Source organism: Procambarus clarkii, chromosome 53 (genome assembly GCF_040958095.1).
Source record: "Procambarus clarkii isolate CNS0578487 chromosome 53, FALCON_Pclarkii_2.0, whole genome shotgun sequence".
NCBI classification, from domain to species: domain Eukaryota; kingdom Metazoa; phylum Arthropoda; class Malacostraca; order Decapoda; family Cambaridae; genus Procambarus; species Procambarus clarkii.
This window is the reverse complement of record NC_091202.1, coordinates 18,085,509-18,106,770: the sequence shown is the minus strand read 5'-3', so window position 1 is coordinate 18,106,770 and position 21,262 is coordinate 18,085,509. Positions and strand designations below refer to the sequence as shown.

Genomic DNA, 21,262 nt, shown 5'->3' with positions numbered 1-21,262 from the left:
GAGGTCTTCGCAGCAAAAGCAGTACGAATATAGACCTCCAAGTTCACCAGGACATTTGTCGTGCTGCGGCACTTGCGGAAACCAAATTGAGAAGGGGAGAGGAGGTGATGGTGTTCCAGGAACCACATCAGACGAACGTTAACCATACGTTCAAAGAGTTTGCAGACACAACTTGTGAGAGCAATAGGGCGAAAGTCCTTAGGGGAAGTACCCAGAGACCCCGGTTTGCGAACAGGGAGGACAACGGCATCGAGCCAGTCCTCAGGGACTGACGACGACTCCCAGATCCGATTATACAGACTCAGTAAATACTGAGACGTGCTCGGAGGGAGATGGCGAAGCATCTCATAATGAATACCATCGGAGCCCGCCGCCGTAGAACCGCAGAGGGCCAGGGCAGAACGAAGTTCAGAGAGAGAGAAGGGATCATTATAGGGAAGCTGAAGATGAGTGCAGAAATCTAAAGGACGAGACTCAAGGACAGGTTTACGAAGAAGGAAAGATTGGGGAAGATGAAGACCAGAGCTAACAGAAGAAAAGTGGGAACCCAGTTCGGAAGCGACCTGCAACGGGTCCGCCACAAGAGTATCATGGAGGTGAAGGACCGGTGAAACATCGGGAACGAACTTACCCGCTATCTTGCGGATACGCTTCCAGATCTGGGCCAGAGGGGTTTCGGACGTAATTGTCGAGACATAAGATGCCCAACATTCACGTTTAGCCGTACGGATGGCCCTACGGGCCACCGCACTCGCTTTCCGAAAGAAAAGAAAAGAATCGGTCGTCTGCCTACGGCGGTGCTTCTTCCAGGCTGCACGCTTACAGCGGACAGCCCGAGCACAGTCCGCATTCCACCAGGGAACGCACTTCCGTGGACCCCGAGAGGAAGAGCGAGGAATAGAGCGGAGGGCAGCGTCGAAGACAGTGTCATGAAAAAGGAGGAGAGCGCGAGAGAGGGGCAGAAGGGAGAGGTCAGAGAGAGTAGCACTGAGGGAAAATAGGGTCCAGTCCGCCTTAGCAAACTGCCACCTAGGGAAAGAGAGGGAAGGGCGAAAAGAGAAAAAGGAAACAAGGATGGGGAAATGATCACTTCCATGGAGGTCATCAAGAACCTGCCATGTGAAATCTAAGTAAAGAGAAGAAGAGCAGAGAGAAAGATCAAGACAAGAAAGGGTGCGAGTTCGAGAGTCCAAATGAGTGGGCTCACCAGAATTCAGAAGAGACAGGGAAGAAGAGAGGAGAAACGGCTCAAGGAGGCGACCCCGGGTATTCGTCAGAACGTCACCCCAAAGAGAATGACGACAATTGAAGTCACCCAGCAGGAGCACAGGCTCCGGCAAGGAGTCTAGGAGGTGTTTCAAATCAGGAAGAGAGAGCGGGACACTCGGGGGGAGATAAATGGAACAAACTGTGTACCATTTCCCCACAAAGATACGAGCAGCAGAACAATGGAGAGGCGAAGGAAAAAGTAAAGGAACAAAGGGAACATCAGCCCGAATCAAGAGAGCAGAAGAATTAGAAGCCCCAGCAATGGCTGGGGGGGGGGAGAGAAAGGAATAGCCACGAAAACGACCAGGACGAGCACCAAGCATCGGCTCCTGGAGACAGACACAAAGGGGCAAAAACCGCGAAACCAGAAGTTGGAGTTCGAGGAAATTGGCGTAATAACCTCGAACGTTCCATTGAAGAATGGACAACGACGAGAAGAGAAAGGACAAAAACAGAGAACAAGGAAGAAACAAAGGCGAAAGACCAACAGAGCACGTTAAAGAATATCAGGGTCGGGATCAGGGTCAGCAAAGTCAGGGTTAGGGGGCATGGGTAAACTGAGCAAAGACGGAGGGAAGGAAACGGGAGAACAGATCAGAGGTGGGCGGGCAGGGTCCGGAGGAGGAGGAGGAGGAGGAGGAGGAGGAGGAGGAGGAGGAGGAGGAGACAACGGAGAGGAGCAGTCAAGGACAGCAGCAGGAAGAGGGGGAGTAGAAAGAGAGGAGCGCACCCCAGCAAGAGCAGCAACCGAAAGGGAAGCAGGGGCCAAAGAAACCTCCATAGCAGGAACAGGGGGCGCAAGCACTGAAACGGGAGGGGAAGGAGCAACAGAGCCAGAAGGAGGAGCTGAGGAAGAAAGCGAAGCCTTCTTACCCGCCGGGGAAGAGGAAGGAGAGGAGCCAGGCTTACGCTTCTGACTTAAAGAGACCGGTGTCCCAGCAACTACGTACCGGGCAACGGATTCCAGTGTCTCAACAGGAGAAGCCGAACGAGAGCACACACGACGGCCGTTAGGAGAGCGATGGACATCCGCCCGCACCGACAGGCGGCGGGGAGAGCCGATAGATGGAGGAAGAGGATGGGAAGGAGGATCGGAGGGGGACGAGGAAGGAGACACAGAAGACACGACAGACCGGGTAGAAGGAAGGGGAACCCCAGACAGAGGACCAGGAGGAGGATCCTTCGGGAGAGAACCCAAAGGGACAGAGGAGGGGGCAGTGGGCGCATCAGGGTCCAAGGCCTGGAAACGGTTGTGAGTCTGAGGAAGGCGGGAAGGACGAGGAGAGGAAGAGCGCAACACGCGAGCATAAGAGATATTAGCATAAGGCGGGAGCCGGCGAACCTGGCGCCTCGCCTCAGGAAAAGATAAACGCTCCCGGTGCTTCAAGTTGAGGACGGCTGCCTCAAGCTTGTAATGGACACACGCACGGGAGAAGGTAGGATGGGCCTCACCGCAGTTGAGGCAACGAGCCTGGGGAGAAGCGCACTCCGACTTAGAGTGACCTTCGCCACCACACAAAGGACAGAGAGAGACAGTCCCGGAGCAGCGGAGGGCACCATGCCCAAACCTCCAGCACTTGTTGCAGAGCCGAGGAGAAGGAATGTACTCCTGGACAGAGCACCTGGCACCAGCAAGAATGACAGAGGGTGGAAGGGTCCTACCATCAAAGGTAATCTTCACAACCCGGAGGGGTTGACGGCGACTACCACGAGGGGGACGAGTAAACGTGTCCACCTGGAGAATAGAATGGCCCTGGGCAGCGAGGATATGTCGAATATCGTCGTGGCAGTCGCGTAGGTCCCGAACACCGGTCGCAATATGGGGCGGGAGCAAAATAGTGCCAACACTGGCATTCAACTGAACGTTCTTCGAGACCCGAACGGGGGTCTCGCCAAGGCAGGATAAGGCAGCCAAGCGGGAAGCAGCATCCTGAGAAGGAGCAGCAACGACACGTGTACCGAGACGAGTGGGGTTGAAAGTAATGGAGGCATCCACGGAATCAATGAGATGTCGATGGAGGGAGAAATCGTCAGGAGGCGCAGGATCAAGAGGGAGGAGATCAAAATATTTGGCCCACGAAGCGGGACCAAACAAGGCATGATAGGTAGCAGAACTGGAAGGAATCGAGCGAGGGCGGCCGTGACGAAGACGGCGGTGAGAACCCCCAGAGAGAGAGGGGTTAAAAGGCGCAGTAGTTACAACTAGAGAAGGAGCCACGCCAGGGGACGTGGTAGTCACCACTGGGGGCTTGGGGCTCGACCCAACCACAGAGGAGGGAGGGGAGCCAGAGGAAGGAGTCAGAGAGGCCAAAGGAGGAGCAAGGTCGGGGCCCAATGCAGCGGAGGCTACAGAGCCCGGTCTTCCAATACGGACCGACTCGGGGGCTTGGTCGCCCACCCCACGAGCCTGAGAAGGTAAACCAGAAGAAGCCGAAGCAGGGGTAATCATCTTGACGAAAGAAAGAATTCACTCACGAATGTGCCCCCACACCCACCATGGAGCCACAATTAGAGGCAGGACACCCAACAAGAAGCTATCGCCGATCCTGTCGGGGCCTCCTAGGGGTGCGTCGCGAGTATACGCCCCACAAACGCCACCTTAAGAAACCGACAGTCCGTCGAGATCGGGTTCAGTGACGAAGTGGGGATTGACAATAAAAGGTTCCCCTCGCTCTCGACGTCGGGTACTGCAGTTCTACGGGTGCATGAGTATGCCTCCTCAAGCACCCGGGCGTCAAAATAGAAGAAGTCCAAGGGAAGAACCAGAACGAGCAAAAGGTCGGTAGGAAACGGCAAGCAGATAGGAGAAGAGGGGGGAGAAAAACGAAACAGAAGGAAAAGGAAAAGATGCCCAGCAGAATTGGAGAGGACGGCAGCAGGAGCACAAGGCTAGAAAAGGACAGAGGACTGTCCCAAGGAGCATCACACTCCGGCAGCCGCCCACTAAGCCCCCACACGGCGACAACGAGCTGAGCGGGGAGGGGGACATCCCCAAGAAGCAGCCCGTAGCAGCCGTCTAACTCCCAGGTAACTATTTACTGTTAGATGAACATATGCATCAGGGTGAAAGAAACTCTGCTCATTTGTTTCCATCTCCGTAAGCCGGTCGGCCGAGTGGACAGCACGCTGGACTTGTGATCCTGTGGTCCCGGGTTCGATCCCGGGCGCCGGTGAGAGACAATGGGCAGAGTTTCTTTCACCCTATACCCCTGTTACCTAGCAGTAAAATAGGTGCCTGGGTGTTAGTAGTCAGCTGTCAGGGGCTGCTTCCTGGGGGTGGAGGCCTGGTTGAGGACCGGGCCGCGGGGACACTGAAGGCCCCGAAATCATCTCAAGATCACCACAAGATAACCTCCCATCCCCAGGAATACAACACCTCCACCCTTTCTAACTTGTCTGTCGCATCTCCAAATATCATCGCCCCTCCGGAATACCAATTCATTTAAATTCTTATCCACCAGTTTCGTCTCTGCTAGTGTGACAATATTCGGCATCTTAAGCTGTATTATATAATATAACTCATATATTTGTTACCTTGCCCCATCTATATTGATATATACAATTTTCAGGAACAGGTTCCTTCCTCTGCCTATGACACCTTTTTTTCTAACGAGTTTCTTGATTTACTTTCCTTTACCATCTCACCGGCTGGTGATGGAACCGGTACCATCTCACCGGCTGGTGATGGAATCGGTACCATCTCACCGGCTGGTGATGGTACCGGTACCATCTCACCGGCTGGTGATGGTACCGGTACCATCTCACCGGCTGGTGATGGTACCGGTACCATCTCACCGGCTGGTGATGGTACCGGTAACATCTAACCGGCTGGTGATGGAACCGGTTCCATCTCACCGGCTGGTGATGGAACCGGTACCATCTCACCGGCTGGTGATGGTACCAGTACCATCTCACCGGCTGGTGATGGAACCGGTACCATCTCACCGGCTGGTGATGGTACCGGTAACATCTAACCGGCTGGTGATGGAACCGGTTCCATCTCACCGGCTGGTGATGGAACCGGTTACACACCGGCTGGTGATGGTACCGGTAACATCTAACCGGCTGGTGATGGAACCGGTTCCATCTCACCGGCTGGTGATGGTACCGGTACCATCTCACAGGCTGGTGATGGTACCGGTACCACACTGACACAAGTGTGCGCCCGTGTGTGTGTACTCACCTAGATCTGCTTGCAGGGGGTTGAGCTTCGGCTCTTTGGTCCCGCCTCTCAGTCGTCATTCATGAGATGTACAGGTTTCTGAAGCTATTGGGCTCTATCATATCTACACATAAAACTGTGTATGGCGTCTGCCTCCACCACATCACTTCCTCACGCATTCCATTTATTAACTACTCTGACACCAAAAAAATGCTTTCTAATGTCTTTATGGCTCATTTGGGCACTCAATTTCCACCTTGTGTTCCCTAATGCGGGTGCCCCTTGTGTTAAATAAACTGGCTTTGTTTACTCTATCAATTTCTTTGAGAATCTTGTATGTGGTGATCATATTCCCCCCTCCACTAACTCTCCTGTGGTCCAGCGACGTGAGTTTTAATTCCCGTAGTCTCTCCTCATAGCTCATGCCCCTAAGTTCGGGTACTAGTCTGGTGGCAAACCTCTAAGCCTTCTCCAATTTAGTTTTATGCGTGACGAGATATGGGCTCCATGCTGAAGCTGCATACTCCAGGATTGGTCTGACATGCGTGGTATTCAAGGTTCTGAATGATTCCTTACACAAGTTTCTAAAGGCTGTTCTTACGTTGACCAACCTGGCATATGCAGCTGAGGTTATCCTCTTGATGTAGGCTTCGGGGGACAGGTCTGACGTAATATCAATCCCCAGGTCTTTCTCTTTCTCTGATTCCAGAAGAATTTCTTCTCCCAAATGATACCTTGTATCAGGCTTCCTGCTCCTTTCACCTATCTTCATTACATTACATTTGCACTCTAGCAAGCATTTGTTCGACCATGCCACCAGTTTGTCTAGGCCTTCTTGGAGCCTCATGCTGTCTTTCTCTGTCTTAATCCTTCTCATAATTTTGGCATCATCAGCAAACATTGAGAGGAATGAGTCAATAGCCTTTGCAAGATCATTTACGTATATCAGAAACAGGATAGGTCCGAGTACAGAACCCTGTGGGACTCCGCTTGTAACTTCAAGCCAATCTGAGGTCTCACCCCTCACCCCCCCTCACAGTAACTCTCTGCTTCCAATTGCTTAGGTACTCCCTTATCCACTGGATCACCCTACAAGTTACTCTTGTCTGTTTTTCAAACTTATGCACCAGCCTCTTATGAGGTTCTGTGTTTTTTTCGACAGTCCGACAGTCCAAGAAAATGCATCTGCCCAACATTCTCTTTCTTGCTTAGTTTTTGTAACATGATCGTAGAATTCTATGAAACATGTGAGGCAAGATTTACCATCCCTGAACCCATGTTGTTAGTGGATCACGAAGTTCCTTCTCTCCAGATGTTCTACTAGGTTCTTTCTTACGATCTTCTCCTTCACCTTGCATAGTATACACGTTAAAGACACTGGCCTGAAGTTCAGTGACTCTTGCCTATCATCTTTATTGTATATGGGGTCTACATTAGCCGTCTTCCATATTTCTGGTAAGTCTTCTGTCTCCAGTGATCTACTATACACCATGGAGAGTGGCAAGCAAAGTATTTCTGCGCAATCTTTCAGTACCCATGGTGAGATTCCGTCCGGACCAACAGCCTTTCTCACATCCAGCATCAACAAAGACCTCTCTACCTCATGTCTGGTAATTTCGAACCCTTCCCAGGCCTCCTGGTTTACTGCCACTTCTACAGCGCAGTGAGGGGATAGAGAGATAGTATGGGATAGAGAGGGTATGTGGTGAGAGGGGATGAGAGACAAAGAGGGTATGAGGTAAGGGGGGGGGGGGGAGGAGGGTTTGAATGAGAATTTAAGTGGGGACAGGGAGGGTTCAGGGTAAGGAGGGTTTCTGTGGAGAGGATGGTGAGGGTGATGTCCTCTATTCTTGGGTTTCTGGTGTGCTGGTTAGAAGTTCCCCACTCCCCTTTGGGACTGTTGTTTTGGGGGTTGCAGTTCCCTGGTTCTCTGCTCTTCCCTTGCGCTTCCTCCTTGCTTCTGCTTCCATTACTCTCTCTCTTCCCTCACCATCTTCCCTCTGGAAGAATACTTCCCTGTATCCTCTCACACAGAACAGATGGCTCTTCCTTGCTAGAATTGCTTTCTTCATGAACTCATTGTAAACACACTCTTTATCAGGCGATCTCTTTCCTTGTTGTACAGGCCTAGCCTGAAATCCTTTTCTATGCTTTGTCCAGCCCCTTCCATCTGTAACCCCTGTAGGACCTCTCTCTTACTGTCTCACTGGGCTTGCCATTCTATTCTGTTTTACTGGAGCTATCCTGTTCTGTAATGCCCACTACTACCACTGGTTTTTTCCTCTCCAGCAGCTGACTAGTGCACCTTTCTGCTTTCTGTGCAGTAGCTGCTTTCATTACTACTTTCTTCACTGTGGACTTTGCTTCTGGACTTTTTTAAGCATTTCTGCAAATGTTGCGTGTACAGTGGCAGTCCCTTCCACTGATACATTTTCATCTTCTGGTATGATTATCTGATGCTGAGTCTGAGTATTGTTCTTTTTGAGAGTCCTTATCTCTTCACGTGCTGCTAACAACTTGCTATGCAGGCTGCTTATTGCATTCTTCAATTCCTGCATCTCCTTGCTGATATCCTCCCAAACTTGGGCGAACTTCTCCTTCAATTGGTCACTCTGACCATTCCCCTGTGCCAGTGGTGGATCTTCCTCTCATGTTTATTCCTTTTCCTATTATGTTGTGATACTGTTAGTCAGGGAGGGTCAGAGAGAAAGAGAGAGAGAGAGAGAGAGAGAGAGAGAGAGAGAGAGAGAGAGAGAGAGAGAGAGAGAGAGAGAGAGAGAGAGAGAGAGAGAGAGAGAGAGAGTGGGAGTGTGTGAATGGGAGTTTGTGAGTGGAAGTGTGAAAGTGAGTATGGGTGAAGGAGTGTGTGAGAATGTGAGGGAGTGTGTGAGTGTGTGAGGGAGTGTGCGATATGACGAGCAAGTCAGAGGGCAAGTGTGTGGGGCTGGTGTTAGCCGGAGGGTGGGGGGGGGCCTCTGAATGATGGGTGGTTCGAAAGAGTGTGTGTGTGTGTGTACTCACCTAGTTGTACTCACCTAGTTGTGCTTGCGGGGGTTGAGCTCTGGCTCTTTGGTCCCGCCTCTCAACTGTCAATCAACAGGTGTACAGGTTCTTGAGCCTATTGGGCTCTATCATATCTACACTTGAAACTGTGTATGGAGTCAGCCTCCACCACATCACTTCCTAATGCATTCCATTTGTCAACCACTCTGACACTAAAACAGCTCTTTCTAATATCCTTGTGGCTCATTTGGGCGCTCAGTTTCCACCTGTGTCCCCTTGTGCGTGTGCCCCTTGTGTTAAATAGCCTGTCTTTATCTAACCTATCAATTCCGTTCAGAATCTTGAATGTAGTGATCATGTCCCCCCTAACTCTTCTGTCTTTCAGCGAAGTGAAGTTCAATTCCCGCAGTCTCTCCTCGTAGCTCATACCTCTCAGCTCGGGTACTAGTCTAGTGGCAAATCTTTGAACCTTTTCCAGTTTAGTCTTATCCTTGACTAGATATAGACACCATGCTGGGGCTGCATACTCCAGAATTGGTATGACATATGTGGTATACAAAGTTCTGAATGATTCTTTACACAAATTTCTGAATGCCGTTCGTATGTTGGCCAGCCTGGCATATGCCGCTGATGTTATCCTCTTGATATGTGCTGCAGGAGACAGGTCTGGCGTGATATCAACTCCCAAGTCTTTTTCTTTCTCTGACTCCTGAAGGATTTCCTCTCCCAGATGATACCTTGTATTTGGCCTCCTGCTCCCTACACCTATCTTCATTACATTACATTTGGTTGGGTTGAACTCTAACAACCACTTGTTCGACCATTCCTTCAGTTTGTCTAGGTCTTCTTGAAGCCTCAAACAGTCCTCTTCTGTCTTAATCCTTCTCATAATTTTGGCATCGTCCACAAACATTGAGAGAAATGAATCTATACCCTCCGGGAGATCATTTACATATATCAGAAACAAGATAGGACCGAGTACAGAGCCCTGTGGGACTCCACTGGTGACTTCACGCCAATCGGAGGTCTCACCCCTCACCGTAACTCTCTGCTTCCTATTGCTTAGGTACTCACTTATCCACTGGAGCACCTTACCAGCTACACCTGCCTGTCTCTCCAGCTTATGTACCAGCCTCTTATGCGGTACTGTGTCAAAGGCATTCCGACAATCCAAGAAAATGCAGTCTGCCCAGCCCTCTCTTTCTTGCTTAATCTGTGTCACCTGATCGTAGAATTCTATTAAGCCAGTCAGGCAAGATTTACCCTCCCTGAACCCATGTTGTCGATTTGTCACGAAGTCCCTTCTCTCCAGATGTGCTACCAGGTTTTTTCTCACGATCTTGTCCATCACCTTGCATGGTATACAAGTCAAGGATACTGGCCTGTAGTTCAGTGCCTCTTGCCTGTCGCTCTTTTTGTATATTGGGACCACATTCGCCGTCTTCCATATTTCTGGTAGGTCTCCCGTCTCCAGTGACCTACTATACACTATGGAGAGTGGCAAGGAAAGTGCCTCTGCACACTCTTTCAGTACCCATGGCGAGATCCCGTCTGGACCAACAGCCTTTCTAACATCCAGATCCAGCAGGTGTTTCTTGACCTCCTCTCTCGTAATTTCAAACTCTTCCAAGGCCGCCTGGTTTACGTCCCTTTCTCCTAGCACAGTGACCTCACCTTGTTCTGTTGTGAAGACCTCTTGGAACCTCTTGTTGAGTTCTTCACACACCTCTTTGTCATTCTCTGTATACCTGTCCTCGCCTGTTCTAAGTTTCACTACCTGTTCTTTCACTGTTGTTTTCCTTCTGATGTGACTGTGGAGTAGCTTTGGTTCGGTCTTGGCTTTGTTTGCTATATCATTTTCATAACTTTTCTCTGCTTCTCTTCTCACCCTGACATACTCATTCCTGGTTCTCTGGTATCTCACTCTGCTTTCTGGTGTTCTGTTATTCCGGAAGTTCCTCCATGCCCTTTGGTTCAATTCTTTGCTTCCATACATGCCCTATTATACCATGGATTCTTATTTTGTTTCTCGGATTTTTCCTTTTGGGCCGGGATGTATCTGCTTACTGCCTCCTGATACTTTTGGGTAACATAGTCCATCATATCTTGTACAGACTTTGCTCTGAGGACTGTGTCCCAAGGTATTTCCCTTAGGAAGCTTCTCATCTCCTCATAATTTCCCTTTCGGTATGCCAGCCTTTTGTTTCCTAGTTCTTTTACGGGGGGGGATAATTCCTAGCTCTACCAGGTACTTAAAGTTCAATACACTGTGATCACTCATTCCCAAGGGTGCTTCCATCTTGACTTCCCTTATATCCCACTCTTTCAGGGTAAATATCAGATCAAGCATTGTTGGTTCATCCTCTCCTCTCATTCTTGTTGGATCCTTGATGTGCTGGCTTAGAAAGTTTCTTGTTGCCACGTCCAGCAGCTTAGCCCTCCATGTTTCTGGTCCTCCATGCGGGTCTCTGTTCTCCCAATCTATCTTCCCATGGTTGAAGTCTCACATGATTAGTAGTCCAGATCCATTCCTGCTAGCAACAGAAGCTGCTCTCTCTATTATGTTAATGGTGGCCATATTGTTTCTATCATATTCCTGTCTGGGTCTTCTGTCATTTGGTGGTGGATTATATATGACTGCGACTATAATTTTTTGCCCTCCAGTTGTTATTGTTTCTATTATGTTGTCACTGAAACCTTCACATCCCTGAACAACCAACTCCTCAAAATCCCAGCCTTTTCTTACCAGCAGAGCTCCACCATCCCCACCTCTTCCTTCTCTCTCTTTCCTCATAACATAATAGTCCTGTGTGTGTGTGTGTGTGTGTGTGTGTGTGTGTTTGTGTGTTTGTGTGTGTGTGTGTGTGTGTGTGTGTGTGTGTGTGTGTGTGTGTGTGTGTGTGTGTGTGTGTTTGTGTGTTTGTGTGTGTGTGCGTGTGTGTGTGTGTGTACTCACCTAATTGTGCTTGCGGGGGTTGAGCTTTGGCTCTTTGGTCCCTCCTCTCAACTGTCAATCAACTGGTGTACAGATTCCTGAGCCTACTGGGCTCTATAATATCTACACTTGAAACTGAGTATTGAGTCAGCCTCCACCACATCACTTCCTAGTGCGTTCCATTTATTAACTACTCTGACACTGACAAAATTCTTTCTAACGTCTCTGTGGCTCATCTGGGTACTAAGTTTCCACCTGTGTCCCCTTGTTCGTGTCCCACCCGTGCTGAAGAGTTTGTCTTTGTCCACCCTGTCAATTCCCCTGAGAATTTTGTAGGTGGTTATCATGTCTCCCCTTACTCTTCTGTTTTCCAGGGATGTGAGGTTCAGCTCCTTTAGCCTTTCCTCGTAGCTCAATCCTCTCAGTTCTGGGACGAGCCTGGTGGCATACCGCTGAATCTTCTCTAACTTTGTCTTGTGTTTAACTAGGTATGGACTCCAGGCTGGAGCTGCATACTCCAGGATTGGTCGTACATAAGTGGTATACAGGGTTCTGAAAGATTCCTTACACAAGTTTCTGAAGGCAGTTCTTATGTTGGCCAGTCTAGCATATGCCGCCGCTGATATTCTTTTGATGTGGGCCTCTGGGGACAGGTTCGGTGTGATATCAACCCCCAGATCCTTCTCTCTATTTGACTCTTGCAGGATTTCCCCTCCCAGATGATACCTTGTGTTCAGCCTCCTGCTCCCTTCGCCTAATTTCATCACCTTACACTTTCCTGAGTTGAACTTTAGCAGCCATTTTCTAGACCATTCCTCCAGTTTATCCAGGTCATCCTGTAGTCTCTGTCTATCTTCATCCGTCTTGATTCTTCTCATAATTTTTGCATCATCAGCAAACATTGAGAGGAATGAGTCTATACCCTCTGGAAGATCGTTCACATATATTAGAAACAGGATGGGTCCAAATACTGAGCCCTATGGGACTCAGCTGGTGACATCTCGTCACTCTGATGTCTCCCCCCCTCACCGTTACTCGCTGTTTCCTTTTGCTTAAGTACTCCCTTATCCACTGGAGCACCTTCCCTTTTACTCCTGCCTGTTGCTTCAACATTTTTAACAACCTTTTATGGGTTACTGTGTCAAAGGCATTTTGGCAATCCAGGAAAATGCAGTCGGCCCACCCTTCTCTTTCCTGCCTAATTTTCGTTGCCTGGTCATAAAATTCTATTAAACCTGTGAGGCACGATTTACCATCTCTGAACCCATGTTGGTGGTGCATTACAAAGTTATTTCCCTCCAGATTCTCTACGAGCCTTTTCCTCACGATCTTCTCCATCACATTGCATGGTATACAAGTTAAGGAAACTGGCCTGTAATTCAGTGCCTCTTGCCTGTCACCCTTTTTGTATATTGGGACCACGTTAGCTGTCTTTCAACTTTCTGGTAAGTCTCCTGTTTCCAGTGACCTGTTATACACCATAGAGAGTGGCACACTTAGTGCTTCTGCACCTTCCTTTAGTATCCATGGTGAGATTCTATCAGGCCCAACAGCCTTTGTCACATCCAGCTCCAGCAGACACCTTTTGACCTCATCACTGGTGAGATCAAATTCCTGCAAGGTTGCTTGGTTTGCCGCCGCCTCATTTAGTGCAGGGGCTTCTAATTGTTTTATTGTGAAGACCTCCTGGAATCTCTTGTTGAGTTCTTCACATACCTCCTTGTCATTCTCTGTGTATCTGTTCTCCCCTTTCCGCAGCTTCATCACTTGTTCCTTCACTGCTGTTTTCCTCCTGATGTGGCTGTGGAGCAGCTTTGGTTGGGTCTTGGCTTTACTCCCGATGTCATTTTCAAACTGTCTCTCTGCTTCCCTCCTCACTCTGAGGTACTCATTTCTGGCCCTCTGGTATCTCTTCCTGCTCTCTGGTGTTCTGTTATTTCTGTAGTTTCTCCATGTTCTTTTACTCAGTTGCTTCGCTACCTTACATTCCTGGTTGGACCATGGGTTTTTCTGTTGTTTTTCGTTTTTCTCCTTTTGGACGGGGATAAACCTGTCTGCAGCTTCCTGGCTTTTTTGGGTTAAAAAATCCATCATGACCTGCACATTCTTGTCTCTAAGTTCTGTTTCCCATGGTATTCCCCTGAGGAAGTTCCTCATCTCGTCATATTTTCCTCTTCGGTAATTCAGTCTTTTTCCCTCTGCTCCCATCCTTGGATAGGTTATCCCTACCTCCACCAAGTACTCAAAGGTCAGTACACTGTGGTCACTCATTCCTATGGGGGCTTCAACTTTGACTTCCCTTATTTCTGACTCATTCAGGGTGAATATCAAGTCGAGTCTAGCTGGTTCATCATTGCCTCTCACTCTTGTGGGTTTCTTGACATGCTGGCTCAGAAAATTCCTTGTTGCCACTTCCAAGAGTTTAGCTCTCCACGTATCTGCACCACCATGTGGGTCCCCATTCTCCCAGTCTATCTTTCCATGGTTGAAATCGCCCATGATTAAGAGTTTTGAGCCATTCCTGCAGGCAACTGAAGCTGCTCTCTCTATTATATTAATGGTTGCCATGTTGTTCCTATCAAACTCCTGTCTAGGTCTTCTGTCATTTAGGAGAGGGTTGTAAATGACTGCCACTATTATCTTAGGTCCACCCATTGTTATAATTCCTGTTATGCAATCTCTGAATCCGTCACAGCCCGAAATTTCCATCTCATCAAAACTCCAGTCCTTCCTTATCAGCAGGGCCACTCCTCCACCTCCTCTCCCTTCCCTCTCTTTCCTTACTATATAGTAGTCCTCTGGAAACACAGCATCTGTTATGACTCCTGACAATTTTGTTTCCGTTAGTCCTATTACATCTGGGTTTTCTTCTTGCACCCTTTCTGCCAGTTCACTTGCTCTATTGGTAATCCCATCAATGTTTGAGTACATTACCTTGAAGCTCACTTTCTTATATTCAATTTCACCTACACTCCCTACAAGTGTAGGAGGTTGTTCTATGGTCATTGCTACTTGGGTAGGCTCATCCTCCTGTGAGGTAGTTTCCAGGGGTTCAGGGGGAGGTGGAGTGGGGGTTGGAGGGCTTAGGTCTTCCTCAGGCCTGCTTGGGGCAGGAAGAAGTCCTGGGGGTGAGGGAGCAGGGATTGCTTGGGGAGAGGGCACGCCCTCCTACGGTGTAGTTGACAGGGGTTTGGAGGGAGGTGGAGTGGGGGATAAGGGGCTTTGGTCTTGCTCAGGCCTGCTTGGGGCAGGGAGAAGACCAGGGGCTGGGAAAGCAGGGGCTACTTGGGGTAAGGGGGAGGGGGAGGATTTGGGTTTCATTATGGGCATTATGCAGGCGCAAGGAAGGGTTTGTACTGGGGGATAGGGAGGGCCCTATTGGGTGGTGGGCTGGGGTGTTGCATTTCCCCCTGGGGTTCCTGGGTTCCTGGATTGGGGTTCCCGACTCCCCTCTGGGATTGCTGAGTTGGAGGCTGAGGTTCCCTGGCTACCTTCCCTCTCCTTGCGCCTTTTCCTTGCATCTGCTGCCTTTACTATCTCGTCGCTGGTCATGTCCCTCTGAACATATACCTCTTTGTAGTTCCTTGCATACCTCAGTTTGCTCTTCTTTACTAGGATGTCCTCTTTGATGTCCTCGCTCTTGAATACTACCTTGATCAATCTCTTTTTGTTACTGTTGTACTGGCCAATCCGGAAAAACTGTTCTATGTCTCGTTCAGCCCCTTCCATTCCTATCTCCTTTAATATCCCTGCCACTGCAGCTTTGTCTTTAGTCCTCGTTTCCTCCCTTGTGGAGCCCTCTTCTTCTTTGACACCTACCACTACTACAGCTCTTTTCCTTTCCATTAGCTGGCTTGTGCATCTAGCTGCCTCCTGTGAGGTTACTGCTTTCATTACAACTTCCTTGACTGTGGACATTGCTCCTGGGCTCTTAAGCATTTCAGCAAAGGTTGGGCCAATTGTTGCGGTCCCTGCCATTGCCACATCTCCTGGTACCTGGGGGTTGGTTCCCTGGACCAGAGTCTGAGGAGGGCCTGTTTTTAGGCTTTTTATCTCCTCTTGCGCTGCACTTAGTTCTATCTGCAGGTTACATATAGTTTCCCTCAAGTCCTTCAATTCCCCACTGACTTCCTTCCATGCCTTAGCAATCATCTCCATGAATGACTCGTCCAGTCTCTCTCCTCCAGCTTCATTCTGTTGTCTTACCATCCTGCTTGACCTGTGTGAGTGTGTGTGTGTGTGTGTGTACTCACCTAATTGTGCTTGCGGGGGTTGAGCTTTTGCTCTTTGGTCCTGCCTCTCAACTGTCAATAAACTGGTAACTGGTGTGTGTGTGTGTGTGTGTGACTGTGTACTCACCTAGTTGTGTCTGCAGGATCGAGCATTGACTCTTGGATCCCGCCGTTCGAGCATCGGTTGTTTACAGCAATGACTCCTGTCCCATTTCCCTATCATACCTGGTTTTAAAATTATGAATAGTATTTGCTTCCACAACCTGTTCCTGAAGTGCATTCCATTTTCCCACTACTCTCTCGCTAAAAGAAAACTTCCTAACATCTCTGTGACTCATCTGAGTTTCAAGCTTCCATCCATGTCCCCTCGTTCTGTTACTATTCTGTGTGAACATTTCGTCTATGTCCACTCTGTCAATCCCTCTGAGTATCTTATACGTTCCAATCATGTCCCCCCTCTCCCTTCTTCTTTCTAGTGTCGTAAGGCACAGTTTCCTCAGGCGCTCCTCATACCCTATCCCTCGTAGCTCTGGGACGAGTCTCGTTGCAAACCTCTGAACCTTTTCCAGTTTCATTATATGCTTCTTCAGATGGGGACTCCATGATGAGGCGGCATACTCTAAGACTGGCCTCACGTAGGCAGTGTAAAGCACCCTAAATGCCTCCTTACTTAGGTTTCTGAATGATGTTCTAACTTTTGCCAGTGTAGAGTACGCTGCTGTCGTTATCCTATTTATATGTGCCTCAGGAGATAGATTAGGTGTTACGTCCACCCCAGGTCTCTTTCGCGCGTCGTCACAGGTAGGCTGTTCCCCTTCATTGTGTACTGTCCCTTTGGTGTGTGTGTCTGTGTGTGTGGTGTGTGTGTACTCACCTAGTTGTTCTCACCTAGTTGTGTTTGCGGGGGTTGAGCTCTGGCTCTTTGGTCCCGCCTCTCAACCGTCAATCAACAGGTGTACAGATTCATGAGCCTATCGGGCTCTGTCATATCTACACTTGAAACTGTGTATGGAGTGAGCCTCCACCACATCACCCCCTAATGCATTCCATTTGTCAACCACTCTGACACTAAAAAAGTTCTTTCTAATATCTCTGTGGCTCATTTGGGCACTCAGTTTCCACCTGTGTCCCCTTGTGCGTGTTCCCCTTGTGTTAAATAGACTGTCTTTATCTACCCTATCAATCCCCTTCAGAATCTTGAATGTGGTGATCATGTCCCCCCTAACTCTTCTGTCTTCCAGCGAAGTGAGGTTTAATTCCCGTAGTCTCTCCTCGTAGCTCATACCTCTCAGCTCGGGTACTAGTCTGGTGGCAAACCTTTGAACCTTTTCCAGTTTAGTCTTATCCTTGACTAGATATGGACTCCATGCTGGGGCTGCATACTCTAGGATTGGCCTGACATATGTGGTATACAAAGTTCTGAATGATTCTTTACACAAGTTTCTGAATGCCGTTCGTATGTTGGCCAGCCTGGCATATGCCGCTGATGTTATCCGCTTGATATGTGCTGCAGGAGACAGGTCTGGCGTGATATCAACCCCCAAGTCTTTTTCCTTCTCTGACTCCTGAAGAATTTCCTCTCCCAGATGATACCTTGTATCTGGCCTCCTGCTCCCTACACCTATCTTCATTACATTACATTTGGTTGGGTTAAACTCTAACAACCATTTGTTCGACCATTCCTTCAGCTTGTCTAGGTCTTCTTGAAGCCTCAAACAGTCCTCTTCTGTTTTAATCCTTCTCATAATTTTAGCATCGTCCGCAAACATTGAGAGAAATGAATCGATACCCTCCGGGAGATCATTTACATATATCAGAAACAAGATAGGACCGAGTACAGAGCCCTGTGGGACTCCACTGGTGACTTCACGCCAATCGGAGGTCTCACCCCTCACCGTAACTCTCTGCTTCCTATTGCTTAGATACTCCCTTATCCACTGGAGCACCTTACCAGCTACACCTGCCTGTCTCTCCAGCTTATGTACCAGCCTCTTATGCGGTACTGTGTCAAAGGCTTTCCGACAATCCAAGAAAATGCAGTCCGCCCAGCCCTCTCTTTCTTGCTTAATCTGTGTCACCTGATCGTAGAATTCTATCAAGCCTGTAAGGCAAGATTTACCCTCCCTGAATCCATGTTGGCGATTTGTCACGAAGTCCCTTCTCTCCAGATGTGTTACCAGGTTTTTTCTCACGATCTTCTCCATCACCTTGCATGGTATACAAGTCAAGGACACTGGCCTGTAGTTCAGTGCCTCTTGTCTGTCGCCCTTTTTGTATATTGGGACCACATTCGCCGTCTTCCATATTTCTGGTATGTCTCCCGTCTCTAGTGATTTACTATACACTATGGAGAGTGGCAAGCAAAGTGCCTCTGCACACTCTTTCAGTACCCATGGTGAGATCCCATCTGGACCAACCGCCTTTCTAACATCCAGATCCAGCAGGTGTCTCTTGACCTCCTCTCTCGTAATTTCGAACTCCTCCAAGGCCGCCTGGTTTACCTCCCTTTCTCCTAGCACAGTGACCTCACCCTGTTCTATTGTGAAGACCTCCTGGAACCTCTTGTTGAGTTCCTCACACACCTCTCTGTCATTCTCTGTATACCTGTCCTCGCCTGTTCTAAGTTTCAATACCTGTTCTTTCACTGTTGTTTTCCTTCTGATGTGACTGTGGAGTAGCTATGGTTCGGTCTTGGCTTTGTTTGCTATATCATTTTCAAAATTTTCCTCTGCTTCTCTTCTCACCCTGACGTACTCATTCCTGGTTCTCTGGTATCTCTCCCTGCTTTCTGGTGTTCTGTTATTCCGGAAGTTCCTCCACGCCTTTTTGTTCAGTTTCTTCGCTTCCATACATGCCCTATTATACCATGGATTCTTCTGTTGCTTCTCGGATTTTTCCCTTTGGGCCGGGATGAACCTGTTTACTGCCTCCTGACACTTGTGGGTAACATAGTCCATCATACCCTGTACAGACTTGTCTCTGAGGTCTGTGTCCCAAGGTATTTCACTTAGGAAACTTCTCATCTGTTCATAATTCCCCTTTCGGTATGCCAGCCTTTTGATTCCTAGTTCTTTTTGGGGGGAGATAAGTCCTAGCTCTACCAGGTACTCAAAGTTCAATACACTGTGGTCACTCATTCCCAAGGGCGCTTCCATCTTAACTTCCCTTATATCCCATTCATTTAGGGTAAATATCAAATCAAGCATTGCTGGTTCATCTTCTCCTCTCATTCTTGTTGGCTCTTTGGTATGCTGGCTTAGAAAGTTTCTTGTTGCCACGTCCAGCAGCTTAGCTCTCCATGTTTCTGGTCCTCCATGCGGGTCTCTGTTCTTCCAATCTATCTTCCCATGGTTGAAGTCTCCCATAATTAGTAGTCCAGATCCATTCCTGCTAGCAACAGAAGCTGCTCTTTCTATTATGTTAATGGTGGCCATGTTGTTTCTATCATATTCCTGTCTAGGTCTTCTGTCATTTGGTGGTGGATTATATATGACTGCGACTATAATTTTTTTCCCTCCATTTGTTACAGTACCTGCTATGTAGTCACTGAAACCTTCACAGCCCTGAATATCCATCTCCTCAAAATCCCAGCCTTTTCTTACCAGCAGAGCTACACCACCCCCACCTCTTCCTTCCCTCTCTTTCCGCATAACATAATAGTCCTGTGGAAACACTGCATTTGTTATTGTTTTCGTGATCTTTGTTTCTGTGAGGGCTATTATGTCTGGGTTTTCCTCTAGTACCAGTTCTCCAAGCTCATTTGCTTTATTTGTAATTCCATCTATGTTAGTGTACATCGCTTTGAGGCTCACTTTCTTCTGTCCCTTCTCAAATCGCCTCCTTGGTGAGTGTTCTGCTGGTGGGGGAGGCTGTTCCATGGGTGTGAGGACCTGTGAGGTGGGTAACAGGATCTCAGAGGATATTGGAATGAGGGGCGGGGGATCCAGTGAAGGGGGAGGGACAGGGAGGGTATGGGGTGAAAGGGGAGGGAGGACGGGAAGGAAAGGGGGGGAGGGAGGACTCGGGAGGAGGGGAGGGGTAGAAGGGTGGGGATTGGGTGTGGGGGGAGGGAGATTTGGCTGAACTTTTGAGTGGGGGCAGGGAGGGTTTGGGGTAGGGGGGTTTTCTATGCAGAGGAGGGAGACGGGGTTGTCCTCCCTTCTGGTGTTACTGGGTTCTGTGTACTCACCTAATTGTACTCACCTAATTGTGCTTGCGGGGGTTGAGCTCTGGCTCTTTGGTCCCGCCTCTCAACCGTCAATCAACTGGTGTACAGATTCCTGAGCCTATTGGGCTCTATCATATCTACATTTGAAACTGTGAATGGAGTCAGCCTCCACCACATCACTTCCTAATGCATTCCATTTGCTAACTACTCTGACACTGAAAAAGTTCTTTCTAACGTCTCTGTGGCTCATTTGGGTACTCAGCTTCCACCTGTGTCCCCTTGTTCGCGTCCCACCAGTGTTGAAAAGTTCATCCTTGTTTACCCGGTCGATTCCCCTGAGGATTTTGTAGGTTGTGATCATGTCCCCCCTTACTCTTCTGTCTTCCAGTGTCGTGAGGTGCATTTCCCGCAGCCTTTCCTCATAACTCATGCCTCTTAGTTCTGGTACTAGTCTAGTAGCATACCTTTGGACTTTTTCCAGCTTCGTCTTGTGCTTGACAAGGTACGGGCTCCATGCTGGGGCCGCATACTCCAGGATTGGTCTTACATATGTGGTGTACAAGATTCTGAATGATTCCTTACACAGGTTCCTGAACGCCGTTCTGATGTTAGCCAGCCTCGCATATGCCGCAGACGTTATTCTCTTTATGTGGGCTTCAGGAGACAGGTTTTGTGTGATATCAACTCCTAGATCTTTCTCTCTGTCTGTTTCATTAAGTACTTCATCTCCTATTCTGTATCCTGTGCCTGGCCTCCTGTTTCCACTGCCTAGTTTCATTACTTTGCATTTACTCGGGTTGAACTTCAACAGCCATTTGTTGGACCATTCACTCAGTCTATCCAGGTCATCTTGTAGCCTCCTACTATCATCCTCTGTTTCAATCCTCCTCATAATTTTTGCATCGTCGGCAAACATTGAGAGGAACGAATCTATACCCTCTGGGAGATCATTTACATATACCAGAAACAGTATAGGTCCAAGGACTGACCCCTGCGGGACTCCACTTGTGACGTCTCGCCAATCTGAGACCTCACCCCTCACACAGACTCGTTGTCTCCTGTTGCTTAGGTATTCCTCTATCCACCGGAGTACCTTCCCTCTCACTCCAGCCTGCATCTCCAACTTTCGCACTAGCCTCTTGTGTGGCACTGTATCAAAGGCTTTCTGACAATCCAAAAATATGCAGTCTGCCCACCCTTCTCTTTCTTGCCTTATTTTTGTTGCCTGGTCGTAGAATTCAAGTAACCCTGTGAGGCAGGACCTGCCATCCCTGAACCCATGTTGATGCTGTGTTACAAAGTTCCTTCGCTCCAGATGCTCCACTAGTTTTTTTCGCACAATCTTCTCCATCAGCTTGCATGGTATGCAGGTTAGGGACACTGGCCTGTAGTTCAGTGCCTCCTGTCTATCCCCTTTCTTGTATATCGGGACTACGTTAGCTGCTTTCCAAGTATCTGGCAGTTCCCCTGTTGCCAGTGATTTGTTATACACT

At 48.7% G+C, this 21,262-nt stretch overlaps 2 protein-coding genes across 3 annotated transcripts in view; both read left to right on the top strand.

Annotated features, from left to right (window-relative positions):
- The window catches only part of LOC138352348 (uncharacterized), a 161,848-nt gene that overhangs the window by 6,621 nt on the left and 133,965 nt on the right, over positions 1 to 21,262 (top strand). The window lies entirely within an intron of this gene.
- On the top strand, positions 4,924 to 5,421 carry LOC138352401 (valine-rich protein-like). Its single transcript, XM_069304887.1, has one exon. It carries the CDS (start codon positions 4,924 to 4,926, stop codon positions 5,419 to 5,421), a length of 498 nt encoding a protein of 165 aa, XP_069160988.1.